Genomic DNA, 27,319 nt, shown 5'->3' on the forward strand with positions numbered 1-27,319 from the left:
ATATCAGATCTGCAGTTCCATGATCCATACAAAAATAGAACGAAGTCTTGCCGGATTGTGTAGCTCCACACTTGAAGTGGGTTCCCAATTTAGTCTGGAAAGCAGTAGCTATTCTCTTTCTCTTTGTTGAAGAGCGTTGCTCGTTGAGATGGGGTTTGATGGCCTGTCTGCAATAGTCTGGGCTCTGTGGACTGCAATTTCCCACTGCCTACACAATACTGGCCGTATTGTAATGTACAATAATGAAAACTTGTTTTTCTGTCAAAGAAAGCAATCTCAATTTTTAGCACTACCTTTACACAAAAAAACAAACTGAGGCCATAAAGGTTTGAAAAACGTGTCCTAGACAAAATGTTTATAACTGAAGACAAGAAGATCTGCTAGTTTCCACATTCTAAGGACAGGAATCAGAAATCAATTTTCCAAGACTGGAAAATTCATTAATGCCTTGCGTAAATCCCTATAAAATGCGACATTTCCAAACAGCCCCTTTCATCGTTATATTCATCAATATTATTTTATTGTCGTTATGGCGGCAGAATATAACATTTTGCACACCTTAACCCTTTTTTGTGTGCAAGTTTCGTCATACAGGTGACTTTCGTTTATCCAGAACTCGTTAAAACTGTACCAGCACAGCATTTTGTTTGTATTTAAGAGGAGGTGGGAAATTATTGCGAATATGAATGATTTGACCTCGGCATATGCTCTCTACATGTGATGGAAAAATGTCCTTAGTAAAAACTACCATATCCCCAGTCTTTCACTTTTTTTTATAGATATCGTACGATATGTGTGCTTATCTGGTGTTCAGTGAGGTGAGTAGTCTGTAGTATTGCATGTAAAGATTGTGACAATTGACCTTATCTCTTTGTGCTTTCTGGGTAAAAGGTCAAGGGCTCGGCTAACCACGCTAGTTCTAAATCGTGTGGCGATTTAAACTGACGCGAGTTGTGTAGTGGTGGTAAATATATCTCCTCTTGGCATATTAGAAGTCAGCAATGGTCAGGGCCGTGCGTTGTAGGGATGCGCTATTCTTGGTACTGGGGCAGTGTCCCTCAAATGTATCTTGGAACAGCAGGCGATTTTGACAGTTGGCTTGTGTGCAGCCAGGTCACAGTGGGAGCACCAGTTCTCCCAAATGGACAGATGACATCACCGCATAGGTGCGTCGTTGGACCAGAAAAAATGCTCGTCCGCATTGTTATAAAATTAGCATTGCAAAACCTATGCATTGCTCAGGAGGTGTTGTGTAAGATAACTAAGGATTCCGTGCCACGCCTACATAAGTTTAAAGGAAGTTTGAAGATAAGTCTGGGAGCAGCTGCTTAGTCTAAAGGAACAGGGTTTTCCGATTTTCTGATTACAATATGAGTATGTTTAACAACGAGGTAATCCAAAATGAGTTTGTAAAAAAAAATAGGATTGTTACTTTAATATTATAAAGCACAATTATAAAGTAAAGGTAATAATGTGAACTTTCTGAAGAGCCGAAGGGGGACCTTTCACGTGGCCTCCTGAAACAAATGATGTTTTGAAAATCCTTTATACCTTGTAAACACCGTTAAAAATCTGTCATTTATTTGAACACCATAGTTCAACCTCCTGCATTTTCTAAACTTAGTGTAAGTAGCGAGTTGAGACTGGTTATCTGGTCTGCAAATGACCAGAGAGACACCCTTTTGATCTCAGGCTCTTCACGTCCATTATTATTCAAGTTCGAGAGAGAGGGCAACGGGCTTAAAGAGGGTATACATTAAGATGCCTGTGCCTAAACATGTTTGTGCTTGGCTTTAATATTGATTTGGAAAATCTGTTTCATTCACAACCACATACAGCAACATGAAGACATGTTATAAAACTGCTCCAACAAGATACAAAACCTAACAGACAAATCTTAATAGTACGCGATGAAGAGAGTAAAAGGGCTTTTTGTACAGGCACACTAACGGACTACCCTGAACAGTCTTCGTAGGGGAGTCGTCGTTTTCTCTTAGGTCACTCTTCTTTCAGACCAATCACGGTGGAGGCTGCCGGGCGCCGCAGCCAATCGCTGCCTTCGGAACGCTCGGCCAGCGAATCGGATCTGTTTTCATCCCCACGACCGCGTCCGGCCCCTCGGCCAATCCGAGCTGCGTGTGCTTGGGGGCCAGCAGTCCCTCTTTCAACCTTCACTACCGAACTTGAATCAGGAGGGGCACCTTCAACAAGCTCCTCGGTGTGCCGGCAGCTTAATCATTAAAGAAAAAACCGACAATAGTCGCTACACACACAAGGCACCATGTCCTTACTAACAGTCAGCAGGCTAGCGCCCAGGCTCCTGAACTCTAAGGTAAGTAGGAACAGAAAAGGGTACCGTCCTCGCTACCTCGTTTTCTGCAGAGTTGGTGGTAATTTTATTTTTGGTAACGCGAATGCGTTCTTATCAGTTCCTCGCCTTAACTTGTGCTGGCCGGGCGAGTAGGCCCTGCATGACAGCACCGGTTTTCACTGCGAGGTTTAAAGGCGTCGGTGTGGCTCCTGGCTGCCGGCTGCCCGTCTCGCCGTTTTTTGGCGGTGAAAAAGCGGGTTCGTGGCCTGTCTGCACGGGAATGCGGAATAATACTCGGTAACGGAGGAGCCGGCGGCTGCCGAGCGGGTGATCTGCAGCTCTGACGACAGTAACAGACCTCTCTCTCTGAGAAATCTCCGCACCGCGACAAAAAAAAAATAAAACGGCAGAGTTCTTGGATTTTAAATCCGCGTTCTGCAACCGGACGCTGCCGATCATAATTTAAATAAGCAGCCCGAGCTGCTGGTTCACTCATTTTAAAGGTCCTCTGGGCTGAAGAGTCTATCTTCTCCATTTCTCCTAAGAGTTTGTTCTTATTCTTTGCATATGCCTTTTGCGGAGCCTTAGAACCGTTTAAAACCTTAATCCGCTTTGCAATATATTCATGTTATGTTCAGTTAACCTGGCGTTTACCAATCGGTTAATTTCACCTCAGTCTGCACCTATCTGTCACATTCATGACGGGAGCGTGGAAATGAAAGCGTTTTAGGATGTACCTCTGTGAAGTCACGCTTTTTACTCCTTTTTTGTGAAAGAAAATGCACATATTTCGCCTGTGGCACCCGAAACCGAGCTGAAACCGTTTTGCAGCCGCATGCGTGAGTCATTTTTAAAATCCACCAGCCGGCCAAACTCGCACGCCCTCGCAGCTCGGAAGTCCGTCTGTGTTAGGAAGTGCACGTGGATTCTCCACAGGCGCTTTTGCGGGCCTGAGATGGTCACGAGTGGTGTATGACCTCGCCATTGACAGCTGACCGTGGCCTGCTCTAAAGGAGGAGAGATCAATAACTTCTTATCTTGGGGCTGAGCTTGTTCGATTTTGGCAGCTCTTCTCCATGGTGGCGAATCATTGACAGATCTCTGAAGACAAGCAGCACTTGTCAAAGGGAGGATCTGGTTACACTATTTAAGTAATACCTGTGTGGCTCTCTGTCCATTTATGTTTTTTTTACACTTTACACAGTACATTTTTTTAAAGTGGTAGTCTCTGGTTCACACAGAATAACCAGTTCATTCAGATCAAGTGGAATTCCACATTGTGGCATTTGGGCAGGCTACCCAAGGAGTATTCTAGAGAGTGTCAAGGTCAGGAGAAATGCCTTTCATTGCACCAGTCTTGACCTTTATCCACAGCTTAAGGGTTTTGGGGCAGACTTGTAGACTTTTTTAAAAACCTTTAGGATTCTGCTAGACAAATCTGTTTTATCACTTTAGATTCATGTAGACTATATAGATTCATGTATTTTAATTTCTGTTATTTACACCAACCCTAAGAATCCAGTCAGGTGCAGAAAGTTATGAGCAAGGCTTTTAATGCAGCTCAATATGAATTGCTTTTAATAAACAGGTTCTGAAGAAAAGGCTGCGGTTCTAATGTCTCTGTCTTGGTGCCTCTCCAGCTTGCAGCCTTGCTGAGAGGGCTTCTGGTGTTTGTCCCAGTTCTGATCTTTAATTCCTTGATTGCACTCAGTATGGGAGTTACAGCAGCTCTTGGGTCTGGGGGTTGGCATGTTCTCCCTGTCTTTGCATACATTGTCTCTAAGTAGTGCAGTTTCTTCTACCTCTCAAACACATGCTAGCTGGGTTTATAGGTGTCTATACATTTTGGGCAGCTTTAGTGGTCATGGATGGGATTTGTGGGGTCCTAATCAATTACTTTATTTTGTACGTCCTTAAAACACCTACATGGCTTTCCGTCCCTGGGTATACACTCTTCTCAAGTCCTTAATGGTCACTTTTTGCATTTCAAAGGAGAAAATTGACGATGGCATCAATTTCTTTTTTTAAGCAATGCCATAATTGTCTATACAAAACAAAACCTGGAATAAAAGATCTGCAGTCATTTTAATGTCAGCCCACACAAGACATTGTGATTGACATCTAAGCGACGGCGCAAAACCGTTTTCTGAAGAATGACGTGGTGCTGCTGTGTGTAACAGGGTTTGGTCCAGTCCATTTTGTGTTTGGAGGGCGACTCCCATTCCAGACTGGAAAAGCGAAAAGTCCACATAAGCATTTAAGATCGCAGAGAGCTCTTCCCATGTAAGCCTTTCCATTAGCCCCAGTGAAACTGCGGTTTATTGCAAGGCTTCAGAAAAACTGGCGCAGTCAGGACAGCTCCAGAAGAGGCCAGTTGATGCTCTTTCTGGTTGGGACTTGAGCTGAAGGCCCGTGGTGCTTGCTCAAGGTCACTGGGCGATGGTGAGAGGCCGGGATTAACTTGGTTATATGTTAACGTGGTCTCACAGGGGTTAGTGTTATAGTGACCCGTACTGGCAAGGTTCAGGAAGAATTCCACTGCTTGCCTGTCTTCACAGAACTAATCTGAGGTGACCGATTGACCTTGCAGCGATCCGAGCCTTCTGGTCAGTGCCATTCACAATTGGTCACTGTCCTCTTGGCTGTATTGATCGTGGGTCTTAAATGAATTCTTTCAGATATGAGGAATGGTAATCGCAGATCCGGTAACAAAAAATCAGGAAGAGTCTTTTTCCCCCGTGCACTGTATGCTATGTCTAGTTTTTCATGATCTGCTTTGTCGCATCAAAAGCTGTTGGCTGTATTTTTTCTGGGCAGCTCAACAAACAGTGCTCCCCTTTTCTGGCATGATGGGACAGGATGGTACTGCAGCACATTAACCCCTGCAGTGCCAATACACTCCTGTGCCCGTTTTTTCGGCCCAGTCTGAAGCATGAACGGTCTTGAGTCTTGAGCTTCTCAATTCACTGTTACGGCTGGGCCTGTTCCGTACCAGAACAAACACTGGATGGAAGCAAAAGGTAAGGCCATTGTGCAGTGGCTTATGCTTATTATTACCAGGGTGACACTAAAGAACATGCAGCGCGAGCTCAATAATTTTCCCCACTGTCTTTTATTTACAGAAGCGAAGGCAGTTTTGTTTTGTGAATTAAATCTGTATACCAGGTCAGTGAGCGGGACTGCATTCCAGTTTTAAGTTTATTGGGTGATGATGTGGTTGCTTTTGACATATGGAGAATCTTGCCAAAACAGATCACGTCTGGTTCACATAACAACCCGTGTCCTTGTGACCGAAAACATATGTCATCAGCTGAAACAGACTTTCTGCTGCCCCACTGAGGCGTAGTTCTGTTTTTTCTTTGCAAATGATATACAATACATTTGCCCTCTAAAGTATCCTTACGAACCATCTCTGTGACATGAGATGATAAAATTCCGGAACATAAGTTGCCACAAAGCATCTTTGTGCCTCATTTTCTGTTCCGCAGAGTGCCTGTGGGTTCACTGTATTCACTGGGTGCGCTGTTGAAGGCCACCTGTGCTGTAACCTTCAGAATGGTCAATTGTGTGACTTTTCTCCCTGCAGCAACCGAAAGCATTGTCTTTCGTAGGGCTGAAAGTTGATCTTCTAACTTGAAAGCTTACCTTGACTGCAGTTTTGCAGGTTTGCCTGCCATTTCAACTCTGACCCGTATGGAGAGCGTCCTCTTTAGGTGTGGAGGGCACACCGTGCTCAGGCCTCCTGCACGCCTAGATCTTCTTTTCTCATGCTGATCTGTTGATGGGGCTACTGGCTTCCTGAGGGGTGGTGAATTGATCAGATTGACTTCATCACAAGCTCCTTTCATCTCTGCACAGTGTCAGTGTGCTGACTCTCATCTTCTGGTTGCCCCTTCACAATGTGCCTTTTTAAAAGTTAACATGCTTATTATAATCTTCTCAGTTCTTGCATTGCTGCTTCTGCTTCTGCTTTTTTGTGTTTTGTTAAATTTAACAAGAATTTCTGGACTGAATGTCCTTCCCTGATGGAACAAAAGATATAATGAGTGTGCAGTCTCTTCATAGCTGGAGTAGAGCAGTGGGGATTAACAGTTCTATGGCTACAAAAACTTCACACCTCGTTGAACTATTAGACATCCTTGATTTAATTGCAGACTGAAAGACGCAAAAATCATACAAGAATGTTTTGGATGCCTTTATTGGTCAGTAAGCTTGCTGATGGGTGTTTGAAAATGTGCCTTTGTGAAAGCGCATTAAAACTATACTTCTCTTTCTAGCTCCCTGGGGGTCTGATCTGGGATGTTACTACTAGGGTCGCTGACTTGGATGAACCTAATAATAATAAACTTTATTTTATATAGCACCTTTAAAGGTGGCTTCTCAAAGCGCTTTACAGAATGGCAACAATAAATAAAAAGAATACACAAGATAAAACACGATTACAGTATACAGAGGAGACCGTGGATGGTGGTACTAAGAAAAGCAGAGGGGTAAAGAATGGAACCAGTAAAGGCTTTTCTAAAGAAGAAGGTTTTGAGTCTGGATTTGAAGGAGTTTAGAGAAGGTGACTCTGATATTGTTGGTCAGAGAGTTCCAGAGCTTGGGGGGCATAACAGGAGAAGGGCCCGTCACCCATACAATATAGATGGGAATTTTTGAGTCATCCAAATTTTTATGTCAGAGATGCAATTAGATAGAATAGAGACAGCCACATCAGTGTCAGGTTTGGTATGGATGTATATTTGAGTATCCTCAGCATAGAAATGATAGCTGAGGCCATGTGATCTTAAAACCTGACCAAGTGGAAACATGTAAATGCTGAAGAGCAAGGGGCCCAGTATTGAGCCCTGAGGAACACTAGACTTAACAAGACCAAATTCAGACCTATACCCATTAAGAGAGACAAAGTGACAGCGATCAGTGAGGTAAGATTTGAACCATTTGAGAGCAGTGTCAGAAAGTCCAAACACAGTCTCAAGACAAGAAAGTAGATGTCATGGTCAACAGTGTCAAAAGCAGCACTGAGATCAAGAAGGATGAGTATAGAAAGAACCAGAATCAGAAGCTATTAGAAGATCGTTAGTGACTTTGACCAGGGCAGTTTCTGTGCTGTGAAGTTGACGGAAGCCAGATTGGAGGGGTTTGAAAAGGTTGTTTGTCATGAGGTGGTTATGTAACTGGAGTGTGACAGCATGTTCTAGAATTTTTGCAAGAAAGGGTGAGTTGGAGATGGGGCGAAAATTGTTAAGGTTGTCGAGAGCCGTGTTAGGCTTTTTTGGCACGGGGGTAATGGCAGCAGTTTTGAGGACCGTTGGTACAATGCCAGTGCTCAAGGATTCATGTATAATATTGAGGACAATGGGACAGAGAGAACAGAAACAGGACTGAAATAAAATGGTTGGAATGGGATCTAAAATAGATGTCGTAGGTTTCATATGTGTCACTAGTTTATTGAGGGATGCTGAAGGAGATGGTTCGAGTTTTTAAAGGAGCAAAGGTGTCGAGGGTAGATAAAAGAGCACTGTCATGTAACTGTATTTTGTCCTCTAGAGGGTCAGAGGAAGAGAAACAAGATAAGGAGGACAGAACAGAATTTGCAAACCTTGGGTGATCAATTGATCGCCAGTTGCAGAAGTTTAGAGCGTGAGGGGGAAGTGTTAGAAACGGGTAATTCCAGATTGAAAAGAATGGCTAAGTGGTCAGAGAGGCCTGGTTCAAGGGGAGAGCAGTGGGAGACAAAAGAGTCATTTGCAATAATTAAATCTAAGGTGTGTCCTTTATGTGTAGTGGTACAAACAAACGGAGTAAGATCAAAACATCCCAATAGAGAAAGGACGTCTTCAGCCAGACTGGAAGAGCTTGAATCGATGTGTATACTAATGTCCCCTAGAATAAGGATCCTTTTAAACATAAGGCATAAAAATGAGAGAAAACCAGCAAACTCACCTAAGAAGGCTTCACTGGGTTTGGGTGGTCTATAAACTGTGGCAATAATAGTAGATTGGGGGGTAGAAACATTTAAAACAAGGCACTCAAAAGAAGAGGGAGGAGGTATAGTAATAGGACTTAGACTGTAAAAAAGGTTGTAAATGACAATGATGCCCCCGCCTCTGCCTGACAGACTGGAAGGTCAAACAAACCATACCCAGGAGGGACTGATTGGTTAAACAGGAGTCCACCGGTTTGTTTGTGCCAGGTTTCGGTTAAGCACAGAAGGCTACAGAAGCACAGAACCTACATTGTAAAAGTTTGTTTGTTTTTTTACTCCTCCATGCATGCTTTAAACCGTGCCAGTTCTTAATTTTAATTTTTGTTCGTTTGAAGTGGGGTGGCTTCAGTCAAATGCTTTTATTTTAGCAAGTAGTGCAATTTACATCACCTGTGCCAAAAATAAGTTGTCCACAGAGGAGCTGATGGTCAAATGCATTTGCTTTGAGTTTTAAGAAACCCATAAATACAAAGAGATGACGGTTTTAAAGCTTACAATTCTTCTGCATCTATCCCAGGCTTCCCTTTCTGTGTGACTAGGTGTCCTAATGGTCCCCTGAAAGCTTCTGCCGCATTCCATATAAATCTGAATTTCCACATAAACATACACAGTATATACATACACAATTGCTTTGCTGAAACGAGGCGTGACCTTTGGAACTCACGTCATCTTGTCTGGCCTCTTGTCATCCCTCCCTCGGGTGGTGTAAGTCTGAATCTGGTCACCCGTGCTCTCATGCACAGCTGTGCTGCCTGTGAAGTGTTCAAAGACGGGTGGCTCGAAGTTGGGCAGGGTGGAGGAGACTGTCCGCACTTCCTCATTCTCTCCTGTTTGAGGTCACAGGGGTGACGTTCAAGCCCACAGGAGAACATAACCTTTTTTAACCATTGTGGCATTAAGGTTCTCTAAATCCAACTATCCCAGGTGAACATAACTGTGCTTAACAGTAGCAGTTGGATCCATAGCATTAGTGTTCTTTTTACTTAAGTCTTTTGGATTTCGGTGAAAGCGTCCATGATGGTGCTTTATGTACTATTGTGAGGTTTATTTGTAGTCAGGGGTGTGGTTCGTAAAGTCGCTTCTCAGTTTTCAGCCAGATAATCCTGAGCAGAGACCTGTTGAACTGATGTCGGGATGAGTCATCTTGCTCTTGGTGTTGCTGGTGCAGTTTCGTTCTGTATCGGCACTTGCTCGTTCAGCCGAAGGAGGCTGATACAGAGACCTTTGCAAAGAGGGGTGAGTTCCTGCCTGTAATAACGAGGGACTTGATGCAGCTTATAACATCTGCATCAAATGAATCTTTTGCCGAATCCATTTATCCCGTATTAGGTAGTGGTCTTCTCAGGTTTGCACCGCTTCATCTGCCCCTTTTCTGGGAGATCTGAGGAAAGCCAACTGCCTGGTAAAAGCACATGCAATGCTGGGAACAACATGAAAAAGCCACCCGGACTGTTGTCTCAGCCACAATGAAACCCAGGACCGGAGACATGAACCACTGCAGCTTCACATCTCACCGCTGTGAAACGAATTTCGTTGTGTTACATTCATGTTCTCAATCCACAACCATCCAGTTACAAAACGAGCCCTCTCAGAGCCCTGAATGCTGCCTTCTAATTAGTTTGTCTTCGACGTATTCAAAAACATTGTCCTTGTTTACACCTTTAAACTATACTGCGGTGTATATCTTCTCTGAAGCATCCCTGCTTTTATAGTAACTTGATCAGAGGAATCTCAAACTTGCTACGTGATGCCAGCGTTAAAAATAACCAGCGTCTGCGTACCTCTGCTTTTCAGAGTCGGTCCCAGTGGGATCTCTTGCGTTGCTGGGAGCTGGGGTGGGGGCGGGGGGCTAAAGCCCTCGGCGTGTCATGCAAGTTTGCTGAGCTGTCTGCCATCTCTGGCCTCTTTATCTTTCAGCCTTCTTCCCCGTGTCTCTCAGCGCCCCTGTTCCCTGTTTCTCCCTTTGTGTCCGAGTTGGTAGAACTGACCCCTGTGGTTAGCTCTTGGCTGGATAGGGGCCTGATCCATCTCGGAGGGGGCTGATGGTTTTCCTGGTTGCCAGCTTTGCTTATTCCCTGAGCTCCAGCTCTTCACCCTGTTGCTGTCTAAGTCCTCAGTGTGCTGTGGCCATGATGATGCCGGTCCTGTGGCTGGTGAATGTCCGGTGACGTTTGCAGGTTTTAGTTTTATTTTTCCCCTCTTCTTGTTTTTCAGAACGCTGCTTGCGTCCTTGTCGCAGCTAGACACGCCAGTTCGTCGGCGGTAAGTAATTCAGTCCGCACACTTGCTGCTCGCCTGTCCGGTTGACGGAGCCATCCCCCAGGGCAGATCGCGAGATTTCGGGGTGGTTCGGCCACCCTCTCGCTCATTTGTGCGTTAGCAGCCGATGGGTCGATCTCGTACTGGTGTTCCTTGAAGGACGCTCTTCCACCGGTCCCGTTTCCTGTCCATACTTACACAAAGAACAAAGTTTTAAAAGTAGGGATACATACGTTTTTATATCAGTTAGTTTAATTATTTAGTTTTATTATTTATTAAAGGGAAAAAAAATAAATGTAGTACATTCATGGAAAAGTTTGCTACTTCCAGTATATTAGGATTTAGATGGAGAGAAGTTGGTCACTATCGATTTTATATATTATACAAAAAAACTCCTCTATGCATTTGCCTAGATTAGACGAAAGCTGGGGGTCTCTAGGTAGTTTGCACCATTGAATTTTTAAGTCTTGAAATCGGGAAGTGACTTTCAGCAGTGTGGTCAATAATCCAATACATGATCAGTAAGGCAATTAAAGCACTGGCTCGACCAGGGTCTGACAGCGAGAGAGAGTTTAATATACCGTGGGTACGGTTGAGGGTGCCTCCTCTGGGAGTCTTTGTAATAGTTCTGTGGACTGTGGATCTATGTGGACTATAAGTTTTCCCTGTGAAATCTTTGGTGATCAAAGTTAACCCATTTTTGTGTCCCTTAGAGCCTGAAGGATGTCCTGGCAGACCTTATCCCCAAAGAACAGACCCGGATCAAGAACTTTAAACAGCAGCATGGCAAAACTGTTATCGGACAAATCACAGTGGACATGGTAAGCAGAGCACTCCAGCTCTGTGTGGCACAGAGGCTGAGCAAAACTAGTCTCTGCTTGTGTTGTGGGCAGCCTTCTCTCGCTGAAATTCACTAGCTGTGGCTAGTTGTCATTAGTCCTGCTGTGTTTTGTTTACTAACTTAAAAAAAAAAACCCATTGCTTTTAGTGACTAATGCTTCTTGGCCAAACCTTTTGAAAGACTATGCGTGACGAGGGTGTGCCCAGACAACAACGTGAGGCAGCTTTCAGTTTCCTCTGTCTCCTTCGCAGCGTTGGAGGCATCATGATGCACTTTAGCATTGAGCTGTCAGCTGATGGGAGCGCTGAGGTTTAGCTGAGTCACAGGGGCCGGGTCCGCTCAGTTCAGACTGACTCGCGCACTGCCGCCCACACATCTCTGTCAGCCGCTGACACCCCGGTGTCCCAGTGGATCATTAACGCGGGAGAGGGGCGGACGGGGGGGGTGGCAATCTGCCGCTTTACCTTGTGAAACGATGGTTCTGTCACTTCCACACGGTCCAGAACCGCCTGTTAAGCAGTGTTGTGTGGAGAGACATTGAAAGCCACCGGATTGCCGTGGTGAGAGAGGAAAGGAATTCTTCGCCCACATGCGTTTCCAAATGTTATTCAACTCAGCAATGTGAAACTGTTCTTAATCTACATCGTCGTTTTCAGTTCATTGATTACCTGGAATAACTGACTAAACAATAGACAGGACATGATTCATACCCGTTCCCTGTTTCTGTTTTTCTAGTAAGCAAAATCTAAGAGATCACTTTATTGGCCATATATAATTTCTTGTATTAGGAATTTCTTTTCGCATACCCCAGCTTGCTCTCCGTGAGACACACAGACACACAGACAGGGAGAGAAGCTTGGGGTCAGAGCGCAGGGTCAGCCATTTATACAGCACCCTGGAGCAGGTGAGGTTAAGTCCTTGCTCAAGGGCCCAATGGAGTAGGATTCCTCTGCCGGCCGCGGGATTTAAACTGGCAACCTTCCAGCCACAGGCGCAGATCCTTAGCCACAGAGCCACCGCAGCACCGCCTTGTATCGGTGTACTCTGATTTTGAAATACAACCTTGTTACGACGATTAGCAGCACTGATACTGCCTTGTGCCGTGCAGGGTCTGATGCATAAGCTTATGCATTGTACTACGGATACACTACAGGAACATTGGAGAATCCCACCTTCTTTCAGTAGGGTGACAGATCTTTAGTTTGTGGTGCACATTTAACAGGTTTAGTTAAAATGCATGTTTTGAGCTACATTTTCACCTTAAATATGTTGCAAAGTAATTCTCAATTTATAGTAGAAATAATTCCTCAGTCCTGAGGTTTATGGTACTGTAGGTGTACAATAGTTAAAGCAGTGCTATTTATAGTCCCATACCATGTTCCTGCCAGCACCAGTGGAATATTAAATTATCCAGCTTTTTTTCAGAGTAGCACTGTGTTGATTGAAAGTGAAAGAAGGGACTTAATTCCTGGTTAAAAGCATATTGAACTTGATTAGTGTCTGACTCCCCTCATTAAAACGGAATCTGAATAGTTAAGGCAGTTTGTGTAATTAGATATTCTTGACCAGCTCTCCCAGAGCCGGGGACATGAAGTATAATTCTCCTATTTAAGAGTTTGATTTAGTTTTGTTGCTGCATCTGTCCTGTTTTACAGATCCACAATTTACAGCACATAAACCTAAAATTCTAAATACGCCCAGAGCCCAGCAGGATTGTGAAAGCCAGCCTGTATGCACTTCTTGCAGCCTGCGAGTATCTCATTTATTTTAAAAAGGTTGTTTCATGCCTTGAACAAGATGGCAGAACGGCCTCTGTCTCCATCAAGCAAAGCCTTCATTCTGGAATACTGCAAACCCAATTTTGTGGAGAGTACATTTCACTTTCTTGGACTTTGACCTCTGGTCTGTGCAGTTTGATGCTTTGTTTCTGGATGGACTTTAGCTTTTTTTAAATTAAAGTGTATTAATCCAGTAGGCAACTAAAAAACATCATCCCAGTAATAACTACATAGTAATTCATTAATCTTGATTGCAGTAATAACTCAGGTTGTTATGTTGGCAGGAGGAGGTTGAGACACAGGGAAGGTTATCCGTGTTCATCTGGGAGCCAGACTGTGTAATAGACCGGCTCAGGGGTTTGAAGTGGCTCGTGGGCTTGACTGTTCCATTCTCTGTTCTCCCTCAGGTGTATGGAGGAATGAGGGGCATGAAGGGGCTGGTGTATGAGACTTCGGTACTGGACCCAGAGGAGGTGAGTGGCCCCATGAGGCATGCATGTTGTGCTCAGGATCAGTCCTCCACAAGCCGCATGGTTCCCTCAGTGCGCACACACTCCTCACAGGTCCTGTGGAACCTGGACACAGGCGGGCTGCACGACGTGCCCTGGCGAAAGCAGGGCGTAGCGCCCTCCCACACCTCCGTGTGCCGGAAGGTAGCACAAGACCTGGTGTGTTACCCTTCCGCAGGTCCTCGACGGTTGCTCTTGGACTTTGTCAGTCGGAGGATCTGATCTTCATTCCAGCTGATGGGGATGTAACTCAGTTAATTGGCTTTCTTTGTTAGCACTGTTTCTACATTTGTATGTTCCCAATAAAGCCAGCTGGGCTGTGGCTCTAGGGCCAGGAGGGTCAAATGCTACTCATTTGGGCCATAAAGCAGGAACCCACAAAGACCTGGCTAAACAGTACAGCCACATTAGGCATCAATTGCACCAGAGTATATTCCTGTGCTTTTATTTGTGGTTAAAGAAAACAAGAGTCAAGGTATTGCACTGATGCATCGTTAAACCATTTGATCACTGTTGATAGCCAAGGCTGGATGTGCCTCGTCCGCCTTGCTCGGCTTTCTCATGCTGCTTTCTGTTTTTACTCAGTGACTCATTGAGATTAAATCCGTTGATTTGCTTTCTAAGACTGTAAATATATTAGTCTGGTATTGGCAGTGTTGTCTTGGCACCACTATGGTTTTTCCCCTCTCTTCTCTGTGTTAATTGATCTGTACATCTCCCTTACCAAGACTGAAACTCATCTCTGTAAATAGTGCCAGAGGTATGATGCTAATCAGGGTACAAGGCACTTATGCTGCAGATGTATATTCTGTTATTACACAAAAGGAAATGTTGCTCCTAATCTGCAGGCTAAGTGGATGATGATCACAAGACCTTGTGTCATTGACACGGAGATCCCATAATAGCCTGGAGTATTGCTTACTGGAGCATATTTAACTTTCTAAAGTTTTTTTTTGATAAGCACCATAGATTTTGTCTCTGTTTGTTGAAAAAAGTGAGGCCCTCACCCAGCACCAGTCTCCTCTTCAGGCTGTTTAAAGGCTGTTAATCTCCTATTTTCAGTGAGCTCCTATCAGTATTGCCTTTCCTGACATGACCTTATAAACTCAAGGTACTTGTCAAAGTAGGTTTCCCAGAATCATTAACTTAATATCGAGTTAGCCTTGAACAGCCTGTTTCCGATGAGCAACTTGCTAATATTCGTTTGTGGCTTACACTACTCACCCTGGGGAAAATCACCAGGTATTAGGTATCCTGTACTGCTGTACTCTTAATTTAAATGTTTTGGGGATCAAAATCAGCTTTGTTTTGGGTGGAAATGCAGACCCTACTATGCAGTAGGCTTTTCTAGTGGAGGAGTATAAATGCTTCAGATAGAAATATTGTAAACGGTCAACTTAACACATTTCAACTCTTTCTTTGTTCACTCTCTTGTCGCTAGGGAATCCGTTTCCGTGGCTACAGCATCCCGGAGTGCCAGGAGCTGCTTCCCAAAGCTCCAGGGGGAGACGAGCCTCTGCCCGAGGGACTGTTCTGGCTGCTGGTTACCGGACAGGTGCCCACGCAGGAGCAGGTGAGAGAGCAGTTTTGCTCTGCGGCTGCACGACACAGAGCGGGGGTCTGCTGTCCTGAACCTGGACAGATTTTCTCATTGCTTTGGGTGGGGAGGTCTATAACAAAATCGTCCACCCCTTATCAAAAGGGGTCACAACAGCAGAGCCCGTATCAGGAGGACAGGGCACAAGGCGGGCTGTAATAAAACCAGATGTTTTGGACCCAAGGATCCACAGTTTTTTTTGTTGGATCACTCTGTAGAAAGTGCAGACTGCGGGTGTGTTGGGGTTCTTTTATTCCCAAAGCAGCTCAAGGCAAATAATCCTGCTGTACACAATTCAGTCCCCTCACACATCCGGTTCTTGTGATCAACAGGATTTGAGGCCTTTTGAGCATTTCAGCATCTTATTGCTATTGACATAGTCAAGCCAGTTACTGTGAGGGATTTGTAGTAATACTGCTTCACTGGACACGCGTTGCTTTTGCAGGTGAGCTGGGTGTCAAAAGAGTGGGCGAAGAGAGCTGCCCTGCCTTCCCATGTGGTCACCATGCTGGACAACTTCCCCACCAACCTGCACCCCATGTCTCAGTTCAGTGCTGCCATCACCGCACTCAACAGCGAAAGCAGCTTCGCCAGGGCCTACTCTGAAGGAGTCAACAAGGCCAAGTACTGGGAGGTGAGGCGGGGCTGGGCGCTTTCACCTCATCGGGGAGGGTTTCACATGACCTTGTGCCGAAGTCCTCTCAAGCTGTGGCTCGCAGCGTTAGCCAACTGGGTGTTCTTTTCCCTGGCGATACTCGCATTACCAGGTGTCCTCAAGGATCGGAGATCTCAGGATCATGGCTGTACAGGTGTCTTATTATGAAGGAAATGTCCGACTTCAAGCAATCATCTGTGCTTCTTTTAGCGGCCATGTTTTATCAGAGTCGGCAGCTTTTAATATAGAGGCACAAGGGCTATGCCTTTCGTCAGAATATGAAATGGTGCTGCGAGCACAACACTCAAATGTCTGCTAGCCATGGCTATGAATTGTACATATGACCTGGCCTCGATGTCTCTTTAAAGTGTTGGTGTTTCCTGCCAACAGAGTTGGCAAAAATGACTCTTCCCATGTTTTCGGGAATCTTTGGAAACATTAGCAACTGTCCAGCAAGATTTATTGGTTAAATGAAACACCTTCTTTAACACGTTAATGTTAACCTGGAAAAGGTTAACCAGAGTCTGGTTGGATTAGCCATAAGTTAAAGCTAGGGTGCTATGAGAACAGACCCTGTAAATTAACTGAGATGGCGGTAAAGGTTAGGTCAGTGAGGCGTTAGGTTAGCTCCCCATCATGGGCAGCCGTACAGTTCTCCAGATTTCCCATCCTGCACTTGGCCTGCTGTAGACTTGCCTTACAGGGCATGAGAGGTCATGTTTTGGGTCTGCTTATCACTCATGTCATAAAGATAAGGCATGAGAGGAAGGTCTCCTGCTGTGATGACAAGGTGCTGTTTCAGCAGAAGGGAAGTGATTTCTGACCATAGTACTTTATCAGTAGGCAGCTCAGACTTGTTGATGCCAAAGTGAAACTGTGAGCAGTACTTTCCCATCAGGTTTGAAGCTGTGGTCTTTGTTGCTGTTGATGAGCTGGCTGTTTTACATTTTAGGTTCTGTTTTCTTGCCTGTATGACATGTAAAGCCTTTAACTCAATATAGAAGACACGAAAATCTCATTAAGCTGCAAATGGGTCCCTGTTGGTTTTTCCTTTGTGGTTATTACAGCTCTAAAATGTATTTAAAATCTTGCCAAATAATTCAGGAGATTCCAGTTCATAAGAAAAGTGTTGTTACTTTACATAGCTGTGTGATCACTGTATTACAGTGTATAGAGTGTTGGTTTCAGGCAGGGAGAAGTGTTTGTGGCATGAAGTTGGCCACAATACATCATTATTTTTGCTGAACCCCATGCCTTTGAAGTCAAGGGGAAGTCAGGTTTTAACAGGAACTGCTTAACACATCGCCTACTATTATGCTGTCATTTTCTCTCATTGCAGTGGTCATATTAGGGATGTGTGCTGTGTAATTTAGCTGACGCATTTGTAACGGGATATAGGCGTCTCTGTTCATACTGGAGTGGGCAGTTGAATATTCATTTGTAAGTGAGAAGACATGAGTGGTGCATGGCTGGGCTTTAACTTGAGGATAAACTACAAACAGAATTGTCACCATCGCCCCCTATCCCATACCTCATTGTGGCTTTTATTCTTTTGATTGTGCCTCTCTTCACACCAGGTAAAAGCTTAAATTAAAAGAATCTTCCCGTGTTCAGTTTGTCACAGGTCTCTAGGTCATTGCTGTGGTCAGTGGTGTCTGTGATGGTCCATGCTGACTCCTCTCTCACTCTTTCTCTGCCTCATGCAGTTCATCTACGAGGACTCCATGGATCTGATCGCCAAGCTGCCCTGCGTGGCAGCCAAGATCTACCGCAACCTGTACCGGGAGGGCAGCAGCATCGGTGCCATCGACTCCAGCCTGGACTGGTCCCACAACTTCACCAACATGCTGGGCTACAGCGACCAGCAGTTCACCGAGCTCATGAGACTGTACCTCACCATCCACAGGTCAGCCGCCTCGGCGTCGCTGGGCGCCCCGCAAGGGGAGTGCGGTCAGAGCAGACATTACCAGGGGATGGTCACCTTTCGGGGCACATGGTCAGAAACCACCCAGCACTTCGGCATTTATAACATTGGTATGCCAGGCGAAGAGAGAGGTGTTGGGATCGGGGTAGGGGGGTGTGATTTCTCGATTCATTCATCAGAAATACTTTTTTTAAAACGTATTTAGTAAAGAAAGGGTTTACAAACAACATAACCAAAGCAGCAGAATAAACATTTTCCTTCATCTTACATTTCTACATTTCATATATATAAAATTAACTACACTATGCCAGCAGGTATGGGGGGGGCCATACAATTGTCTGATAAGAAACACAACAAACAAAAAGGTCTACACATAGATATCACTGTATACTTTCTCATAAACTAGAATCAGGTCCCTGTAGGGAGATAAATTGAATCCATGTTTCCAAGTAAGAAATACTTGGTTGTTCAAAGGTAAAGCTTACAAAAAAATGCCAAAAGGACCCACTGGGCAGCTGTCAATCATCTCGAGCTGCAGATACAGTGGAAGCTGCAGCTGCAGTTACAGGCAGTGCATTTGGTTGATTCACATGACTTTGCACACTGAAATATAATCTATACAAAGCCTTAAAAACGCAGTAGTTACTTAAACTATGGCCAGATCTTTCCAACTATAAATATCTAACTTTTTTTTTCCTGGGGTAGTTATACCTAGGACTCCTAACCGCAGAAATGTGTAGTCCTAACCATAACATTTGCAGAAATTCATGTTTATTTACTGCTTTTAAATATTGGTGGACGAGGAAGGTAAATGAATGATGAATTAATTAACCTCTATTGTCTCTTACAGATAGAGCTCATAAACATAATGACAATTTTTATATACGACAATAATAATAATAAAAAACTTTATTTTATATAGCGCCTTTAAAGGTGGCTTCTCAAAGCGCTTTACAGGATGACAATAACAATAAATGAGAAGACTACAGCAATGGTATAAAACAGCATTAAACATCACCGCTTAGTCAGAACTCTTCCCACACCGTAATATTAAACAATTAGCTTGTAAAGAGCCTAAACACAGATCATCAATTACTTACGTGTAAATGATTTTTTCCATCATTCACCAATTGAGTGCTTTTGGGTGAGAGGAGGCATCAAAGATTTTATGTGCGGTGTTAATGTCACTCTGGTAGATGTGTTATTGAGTCCAAGGACGCATCAGTAGTTTTGCCACCAGACCTGATCACTGTGTTCAACTTGTTTTTGTTCTGCAACACAAGACACTTCCCCAGTTTTTAATACTCGGAATAAGACTCTTCTAAAAAAAAATGTCAAGATGGTGCTTTCTACATTAAAGCTCCTTTACCATTCTTAAAATACGGTTTTTGAATTGTTGCTTCAAATACCTTGTCTCCGTACTGGAGGCATTGGTGGTGGTGGACATGTAAAGCACTTTTGAGTGGAGTGTCCATGAAAATGCTCTATAAGTGTAAGAAATGATTAATTTCCAATCAATAATAGTGCAAAGGCACTTGTATTCATTTACTGATTTTAAATGAATGTGACATGGGCTATGCATTTAGCAGCGAAAGTTATGGACTTAAATTCTGTGTAATTTAAGTATATTTCTGCTTTTGTCTGTATAGCAAAACTCAAAATCCAGTAATGTGATTATTTGGGAGTTTATTTTGCCATGAAGTTCTCTAAATCAGCGCTCAAGCTCTGTGTATATTGGTATGGACTGCCCCCTAGTGGACGTTGTAGAGCACAGTAAGTGAACATGCTCTATTAAAGGAACAAGTAATAGGTTTATTCCATGCTGAAAAAAAGAAGAAAGAGAACACAACGTTTCGGCCGTGGAGCCTTCTTCAGGTGTGAGAGAGACAGGGCAGTAGGCAAAGGTAAAGTAGCGGGAGAACAAAGGTTGAGAGGGAGGAGGAGTGAGAGGCGGGAGCAGGGGACAGAAAGAGAGGCCAATCAAGAGGTGTGAAGTCAGAATGGGTGCAGAGAGGTGTGAAATGAAACTTCCAATGAATGGAGAAAATTTAAAAGAACAGTAATCTGTCGTTAAGGGAAGGGAGAATGTGTGATCCTAGCTGCAGAATAATTTTAGTTTCGGTGGTCTTTCTAATGTATGAGTTCGGAAAACCGTCTTTGAGAACACAGACGGAGAGATTAGAGTGGTCGTGGCCGTCAGAGGTGAAATGAGAAACAATGGGCTTGGAGAGATCTTTAATCTTCACAGCCCTGACGTGTTCTCTGAAGCGGTCTCCGAGTCTCCTTCCTGTTTCCCCAATGTAGATGGCTGGGCATTTACTGCAAGAGATACAGTAAATAAGGTTGCTGGAGGTACAAGATGCTGTCTGGGTGATCCGGAATTGTCCTGAGGGGCCTTGAATGAGTGTGGTGGTGGCTGTGTACTTGCAGGTGATACAGCGAGCTCTTTTGCAAGGGAAGGTGCCTGGTGTGGATGGTTGCTGAGGGCGGTCAAGGGAGCTGTGAACGAGGAGGTTACGCAGATTAGGTGGTCGGCGATATGAGATGATAGGGCGATCAGAAAAGAGGGCCCCAATGGAGGGATCATTAATAATCATTAAGGGATTAAAGATCTCTCCAAGCCCATTGTTTCTCATTTCACCTCTGACGGCCACGACCACTCTAATCTCTCCGTCTGTGTTCTCAAAGACGGTTTTCCGAACTCATACATTAGAAAGACCACCGAAACTAAAATTATTCTGCAGCTAGGATCACACATTCTCCCTTCCCTTAACGACAGATTACTGTTCTTTTAAATTTTCTCCATTCATTGGAAGTTTCATTTCACACCTCTCTGCACCCATTCTGACTTCACACCTCTTGATTGGCCTCTCTTTCTGTCCCCTGCTCCCGCCTCTCACTCCTCCTCCCTCTCAACCTTTGTTCTCCCGCTACTTTACCTTTGCCTACTGCCCTGTCTCTCTCACACCTGAAGAAGGCTCCACGGCCGAAACGTTGTGTTCTCTTTCTTCTTTTTTTCAGCATGGAATAAACCTATTACTTGTTCCTTTGCAGCCTACGCATGCTGACGCAGCTACCCACCTGAACTACTATGCTCTATTAAAAGCACATTTACGATTTAATATAGCAGCACAGGTGCAGGGCTTAATCAAAATAAAGAAAAGTCCATACGTGATAACTTGTGCAGGCCACACTTTTCCAATTTGTGTATGATGGTTTTCATGGTGGTACAGTGTCAATAGTATTGCCTTGCTTTCAGGAGCACTACAGCTTGTGAAATCTGAAATGGTTCCCAGTGTGGGGCAGTGGGAGTGTTATGTCCATCCTTGTCCCTCTCTTGTGCATTGGCAAAGTCAGCCCACTGGACTTATTCACAATCCCGGGAAGCACCAACCAGCGGGCACAGGGAAACTGAGCAAGGGCATTTAAACATCTTTACACCAAGGATTGTAGGAGTCTGATATCTGGGAACCCTGGGCATCCTCTTCTACTAGCTGGCGTCTGTCAAGAAAGAGTCGGAGTAGCTCTCTGGATGAGTTGTCTGCTAACTGTCCAAAGGGGGCTATGTGGTTGGGTAGCCACTTATGGTTATCGGTGTTCTTTGTCACCTGTCGTAACCTTGTCGTCCGGCCCTCCCTCCCTTTCTGTCTGCGCAGTGATCACGAGGGTGGGAACGTCAGTGCCCATACCAGCCACCTGGTGGGCAGCGCGCTCTCTGACCCCTACCTCTCCTTCAGCGCCGCCATGAACGGGCTGGCCGGGCCTCTCCACGGACTCGCCAACCAGGTCAGTTGCTCCCGGGGAGCGGAGGCAGACTTCCTTTTTATTTTTTTATTATACCGTCTTAAAACGTGGTGGTGGAGGGGAGTCCCCATTGCCTGTAAAGCGCTTTGAGTGGAGTGTCCAGAAAAGCGCTATATAAATGTAAGCTATTATTATTATTATTATTATTATTATTATTATTATTATTATTATTATTAAAACCGTGAGGGTTTCAGAACCTGTTGGAGTAGGGTCTGCACCCATGCCCCATCAGGTTCCGGTTCTGACCGTTAAGGAAAATGAGTGGATAGGAGTGCTTTACAGATCTAGAAATACAAATGTGTCGGACAGAGGAGTTCGGTGTGGCAGATTGAAAGTCATAGAAATCATTGGAATGGGATTGGAATCATTTTCTGGCAGGCTGGGGCTGATGGGTTTTAGCCCTGTCATGTAGCAATCACAGCTGATTGTATTACAACCAGGTGAAAAAGCGCATGAGCTCAAAGCAGTGAACCTCAGCGCAAATGGAGAAATTCTTTTTCCCTTAGAAAAAGAAATGAAGTGAATGGAAAACCAACATGCTTGGTTTGTGCAGGTATATATTCCATGTGGCATCCCTTTAAACTTGCCTTTTGCTAGTTAAACTGGGAAGAGGGAAAAATTCTAAAAGGAAGCCCAGCCCTGGCAACACAGTTGGCTGACATGATGTTAAAAATGAGGAGGACGTCCCACGATAAAAACGGCTAATCGATCACGAGTGGAAGCGGTGACAAAAGGAATAACTTTCATTTATGTGAGAATGTCTTTGAGAAAGTTAATGTTTGATTTGTTGTTGCAAAATTCATATATCGAATGCTCAAGGTGAAACTGTATAATTGGTCGTTTCTATTCTTCAAGTTATTGAACAAGATATCCTGACGAGTCTTCTTCACAGCAGGACAGAATTTTCTATAGTGTACCATACGCACAGCTGCAATATTTTAAAGAATTATAGTTAACGCTAAAAAACATCCCACACTTACAGAGGGTGGTAAGTTTTTTCAAAATTGGTGTCTTATGAAGATGCAGTGACTATGAAAAGCATTTGATAGGGAGGTATTTAGTTAAAAATTAACAAAAATGCAAAACATTACAAATAATACTAAGGTTTATTTGTATCTATTTCCAGACAAGTGGCACAATTAGGAGTGATATAGATTTGTCCTGCTTTAGGCAATTTAGATTTACTGAGGCCCTGGGCTTCATGACCACCTGCATTTCCCTCTGTGCCCTGCAGGAGGTGCTGGTGTGGCTGACCCAGTTACAGAAGGAGCTGGGAGGAGAGGTGTCGGACGAGAAGCTCAGAGACTACATCTGGAACACGCTCAAGTCTGGCCGGGTAAGAGAGTGGCGGGGCCGTGGATGGAGAGGGCCAGCGGTTCAGTTGCCCGCTGGGCACGTGGTCCCAGCCGTGGTTTTTTTAAATGAGATAATGGGGGAGCCATGCATGCTTGAGCAGTGAACCTTGGAATCCAGCAGGATGTGGTTTGCTGTTCTTGAAAAACTTAGAGTAGTCCACTGGGTTCCATAGCACTATTCTGTAGTGTACTATTTACCCCCGACTGGGACACTGGTCAGCTGTAGAGATACCCCCGTTTATATGGATGAGTGGACTGGGGCAATTGGGGAAAATTGTCTCCTTCTGGAGAGGAGACTCAAACCCACAGCGCAACAAAGTGCGGAGCATAACCCTTCTCCTCACTGGCCCCTGTGAGTGGAAGACTGGGAAATACATTAACTACTACTAATTAACCAACTGGATCCACAAGACCCTGCAGGGCCCAGCTTTAGATGCTACAGATGCTTCATTGTTGGTGTCCTAAGCTTTCTTAGTGCTCAGCTAAATTTGATTGTTAATGAGCGTACCCAACCAACCAGAAACGACTGAGGTTTTTCCCACTGCAATAATGGGGGGGTTAGAGGTTTGGCGTTAAGGTGTATGTGTAAGACCCCCATCACTGTATCCAAAAAGGTTTTTTTTTACAGGATTTTTTTCTTTCTTCAGGGTAGAGCACAATCTCACACAGGCAGCTCTGCTGATCATACAGGTGCTGCTCATCTGTGCTTGCGCTGAGTTACGCGAGAGCTCACAAGGGGAAGGAAGCAGGTCCTGCAGACTGAAATAACAAGCCTGTGTTCCGATTCCCCCCTCCCTCACTCTGACGCCCAGGTTGTCCCGGGATACGGCCACGCTGTCCTGAGGAAGACGGACCCCCGCTACACCTGCCAGCGCGAGTTCGCCCTGAAGCACCTCCCCAGTGACCCCATGTTCAAACTGGTGGCCCAGCTCTACAAGATCGTGCCCAACGTCCTACTGGAGCAGGGCAAGGCCAAGAACCCCTGGCCCAACGTGGACGCCCACAGCGGGGTACTGCTGCAGGTCAGTGTGGGGGACGGGGGTTCTGGGGCTCAGGGTGCTGCCTTCACAGGCCGTAAAAATGTTGTGCTCTCAATGGGGACAGTAATGAAGGGTCTGAAATACAGGTGACAGGTTCCTTTACTGGTTTAAAGGTACTTCAGAAAGTAAAGTGAACATCTCTAGGCTGTGATTGAACATTGTTGGAGAAACTGGTGTGTTGAAAGTATTTTTTTTAATGTCTTTCTCTTGCAGTACTATGGGATGACAGAGATGAATTACTACACTGTGCTTTTTGGGGTGTCCCGTGCCCTTGGGGTCCTCGCCCAGCTGATCTGGAGCAGGGCACTGGGGTTCCCCCTGGAGCGCCCCAAGAGCATGAGCACTGACGGTCTGATGTCACTGGTGGGCTCCAAATCTGGGTAACCAGGATGACCCAAGGAGAGACACCCCGGGGATTAAAGAGACAGTACGCTTTTAAAACAAGTAAAAGAAGGGCCTTCCGTAGACCGCTTAGGTATTCCAAAACGATCAGTATCCCAGTCTTATTTTTTTTTGTCTTGAGCCGTAAATTCGTCCGTTTCAAAGGGAGGGGGATTCTGTCTGCTTGTATGCAGAGTCCCCCCCCCGCCCCCCATACAAATACACCAACCCCTTGTATAATAGACTCCCCACCCCACCCCCCCCACCGGCCTCTATCATCCTGTTGTGAAACTGACAATTTCATTTTAAAATGTGATCCGCTTTAACATTGACCACATGCAGAGTTTCAAGCAGCCTTGCCCGCCTCGGCCGAGTTGCGATGGAACGGGTCCGTCTCTTCGGTGCGCTCCAGACCGTGGCTTCCGGAGCTCATTCCATCCCGATCGCCGAGCCCTGGAAAAGCAGCGTGCTCCGCGAGCTTATTTAACTGACCCGACTGACTGCGCGACGGAGGCAGGCTCTTCAGAGGCCAGCGACGGTGTGGAATGGATCGGAAGGCCATGATGGTTGCAGATCCCCCTGCCTTTCTTTCTGTTGCACTGGGGAGGAGGTCCGGAGTGTGCAGAGTGTAGGAGGAGGTCTTTCCCTTGAAGCCAAAGCACTCCATTAGAGCAAGAATAGAACCGTTCAGAAACTACAGTTTTTTTTGTAGTTTCCGAGATCAGATCAGAAGTGGTGATCTTGCTGGTTTGTACAGCCATTTATCTCCTTTATCTTTCCTCCATCACCTTCGAAGACCGCGTGGTGTTTTGTTATGTCTCGTTGCCTTGAGTGAGCATCTGCCTGTGCTGCACAGTACCTGTTATGGGGGGAGGGGAAGGAGGCACAGCTTGATTTCGACCCCCTGCCACTGGGGCTGCTCCTCTTTCTCAGCATTTCCCTTAATCATGAAGACATGATTTATATCCATATCTTTTTTTCAAAGCTGTGGTGAAGGAGGAAAGAAACGCAAAACCAAACAAACTGGCCTGGTCTTCTCATGCGGCAGCTCCAAGCCGTCTCAGATCTGCCTTGGCTTCGAGGAGGGAGACCTCCCAAGTAGATTCCCCTAATCCAGGATGCGGGCAATCTGGTAGCCTGGACTCGGTTCTGGCCAGTCCGTAATGATGGGAAACGCCACGGGCTGTGGCACTGCGCTCAGTGGAGCGCCGGCAGAAGAATGGAATGGAATGTCAATGTCTTCCCTTGGCCATAGAACACTCCAGTATGCAAAGTAAAGAGTAGTCCTTCTAGTCAGCATTACAGAGTGCAGTCAGGCCTCCAGGTTCTTCATCTGTGAAACAGGTCTGTTTCGAGGCAACTGTCCCTTTAAAACTGATCACTATCCAAACTCCACTAAGCCGTCTGTGAAATCTTCATGTCTCCCTCTCCTTCACTGCTGGTGTTTTCCTTGTCTTGCCTGGTCAGAATAACCTGAAGGATATTGTATTATATTTCATATCTTGTGTACCTCGGTTAATTTGAAGAGGGCTGTAGGAGAAATAAGTTATGTTTATCTTGGGGTGAGGAGCTGAAAATGCCCTGAGGTGCATTTTGCGTTACTGAGCTATTGGGGGCAGGGGGTTTAATTTTTTTTTTATACTTGTGAACAATCTTATGCATGAGTGTTTTTTTTCCCATAGTAACTTATTTAAAATCTTATTTAAAAACCCTTAAGCACTTGACATTTAATGTGCTGGTGTTTTTTTTAGGCCGGTGCTACTTCTAAATAGACCCTTGGCATTAGGCCATGACATGATTTGGAAATGAACTTAATTGGTTTAGTGATATTTAAGTGCTATTAAGCCATATATGTATTAAATCATAGGCTTCTTTTATTAAGTTATCTGGTAGGAATTTGTTCATTAATTCATTAAATTGTTACTGATCGTTACCTGTTAGTTTTAATCAGCTGTTTGGTTTGGTTAACCTCTACTGAAGCCTTATCAGTAAATTGGGGATTGCCGGTCTTGAGGAATCCAGTTAGCAATGCTAGATTTTCATAAAGGTGAAAGCCTTTTTTGGGGACTGGTAACGTTCGAGTCCCACCTTTATTTCAAGGGTGTCGGTATTCTTTATTTTTTATTGTACAGTAGTTAATGGTAGTGTATGCCACGGGGCTTGGATTCTCATCTTTTCTTTGAATCTGTGAAGAGATTTATTTTTGTTCCAGCTTGCATAAAACACCTTTCAATCGAGCTTTTTTTCCCCTCTTTCCCCGGAAATGTGAAGGTGTGCGCTTTTGTCCGCTCTTTGTTCTCCGTCCCACGTTCTTCTGCACGGCAGTACATTGGCGTCCCGTGACCTTTCTCTCCCATAGAGAGCCACAGGACGGATGGCGGGCTGGCGTACATCTGTGCAGCCGGTTGTATCCTGGTAGGGAACTGCTCTTCCCCGCCCTGGGCACAGCACTTCCGCTCCGGTGTAAGATTGTTCACAAGTCTGGGGAGGGAAGCCGGGTGCGGGGTTTATCACCTGTCTCTGGTTGACAGATCACATGCACTCCTTCCTCCCGAGCACTCTGGCTTCTCTTCCTCCTCTGTGTTTTAATTTTGCTTGATTTTTTTTTGTTTTAATCCCCTGTTGTCTGAATCCCTGTTTTTTCCGGTTGTTTCTGTAAAGCTGCGTGGAGAGGCTGTGCTCCGAGTGGTGTGTTGTGTGAGTGAATGTCCCGTTTCTCTCCACGTGTGTCGGCCCCTCACACCTCAGGTTATTCTGAATAGGAATTACCAAAACAAACCGTTCAATTAACAGGAAGGAAAAACGAACTTCGGAAGGGTGGGGTAGGGGGGGAAAAGGGACAAAAGGAAAAACAAATAAATGTTTTTATTAACAAA

General features: G+C 45.0%; 1 protein-coding gene across 1 annotated transcript; it reads left to right on the top strand.

Moving 5' to 3' along the window:
- Window positions 1-2,149: 2,149 nt before the first annotated feature.
- Window positions 2,150-27,319, top strand: cs (citrate synthase). Its single transcript, XM_088634365.1, has 11 exons — window positions 2,150-2,332; window positions 10,515-10,562; window positions 11,273-11,380; window positions 13,586-13,651; window positions 15,129-15,260; window positions 15,730-15,918; window positions 17,646-17,845; window positions 21,520-21,649; window positions 22,902-23,003; window positions 23,835-24,044; window positions 24,276-27,319. Exons 1-11 carry the CDS (start codon window positions 2,282-2,284, stop codon window positions 24,444-24,446), a joined length of 1,407 nt encoding a protein of 468 aa, XP_088490491.1. The 5' UTR covers window positions 2,150-2,281; the 3' UTR covers window positions 24,447-27,319.

The sequence above is a fragment of the Lepisosteus platostomus genome, chromosome 1, assembly GCF_059453375.1.
Source record: "Lepisosteus platostomus isolate fLepPlt1 chromosome 1, fLepPlt1.hap1, whole genome shotgun sequence".
Lineage (NCBI taxonomy): Eukaryota > Metazoa > Chordata > Actinopteri > Semionotiformes > Lepisosteidae > Lepisosteus > Lepisosteus platostomus.

Bases quoted from the DNA above. Each gene is read 5' to 3' on its own strand.
- cs (XM_088634365.1), top strand. From the start codon at position 2,282: ATGTCCTTACTAACAGTCAGCAGGCTAGCGCCCAGGCTCCTGAACTCT. The intron at 15,261-15,729 runs GTGAGAGAGCAG...TTGCTTTTGCAG, and splicing joins AGGTGCCCACGCAGGAGCAG to GTGAGCTGGGTGTCAAAAGA. The intron at 17,846-21,519 runs GTCAGCCGCCTC...CTGTCTGCGCAG, and splicing joins CTGTACCTCACCATCCACAG to TGATCACGAGGGTGGGAACG.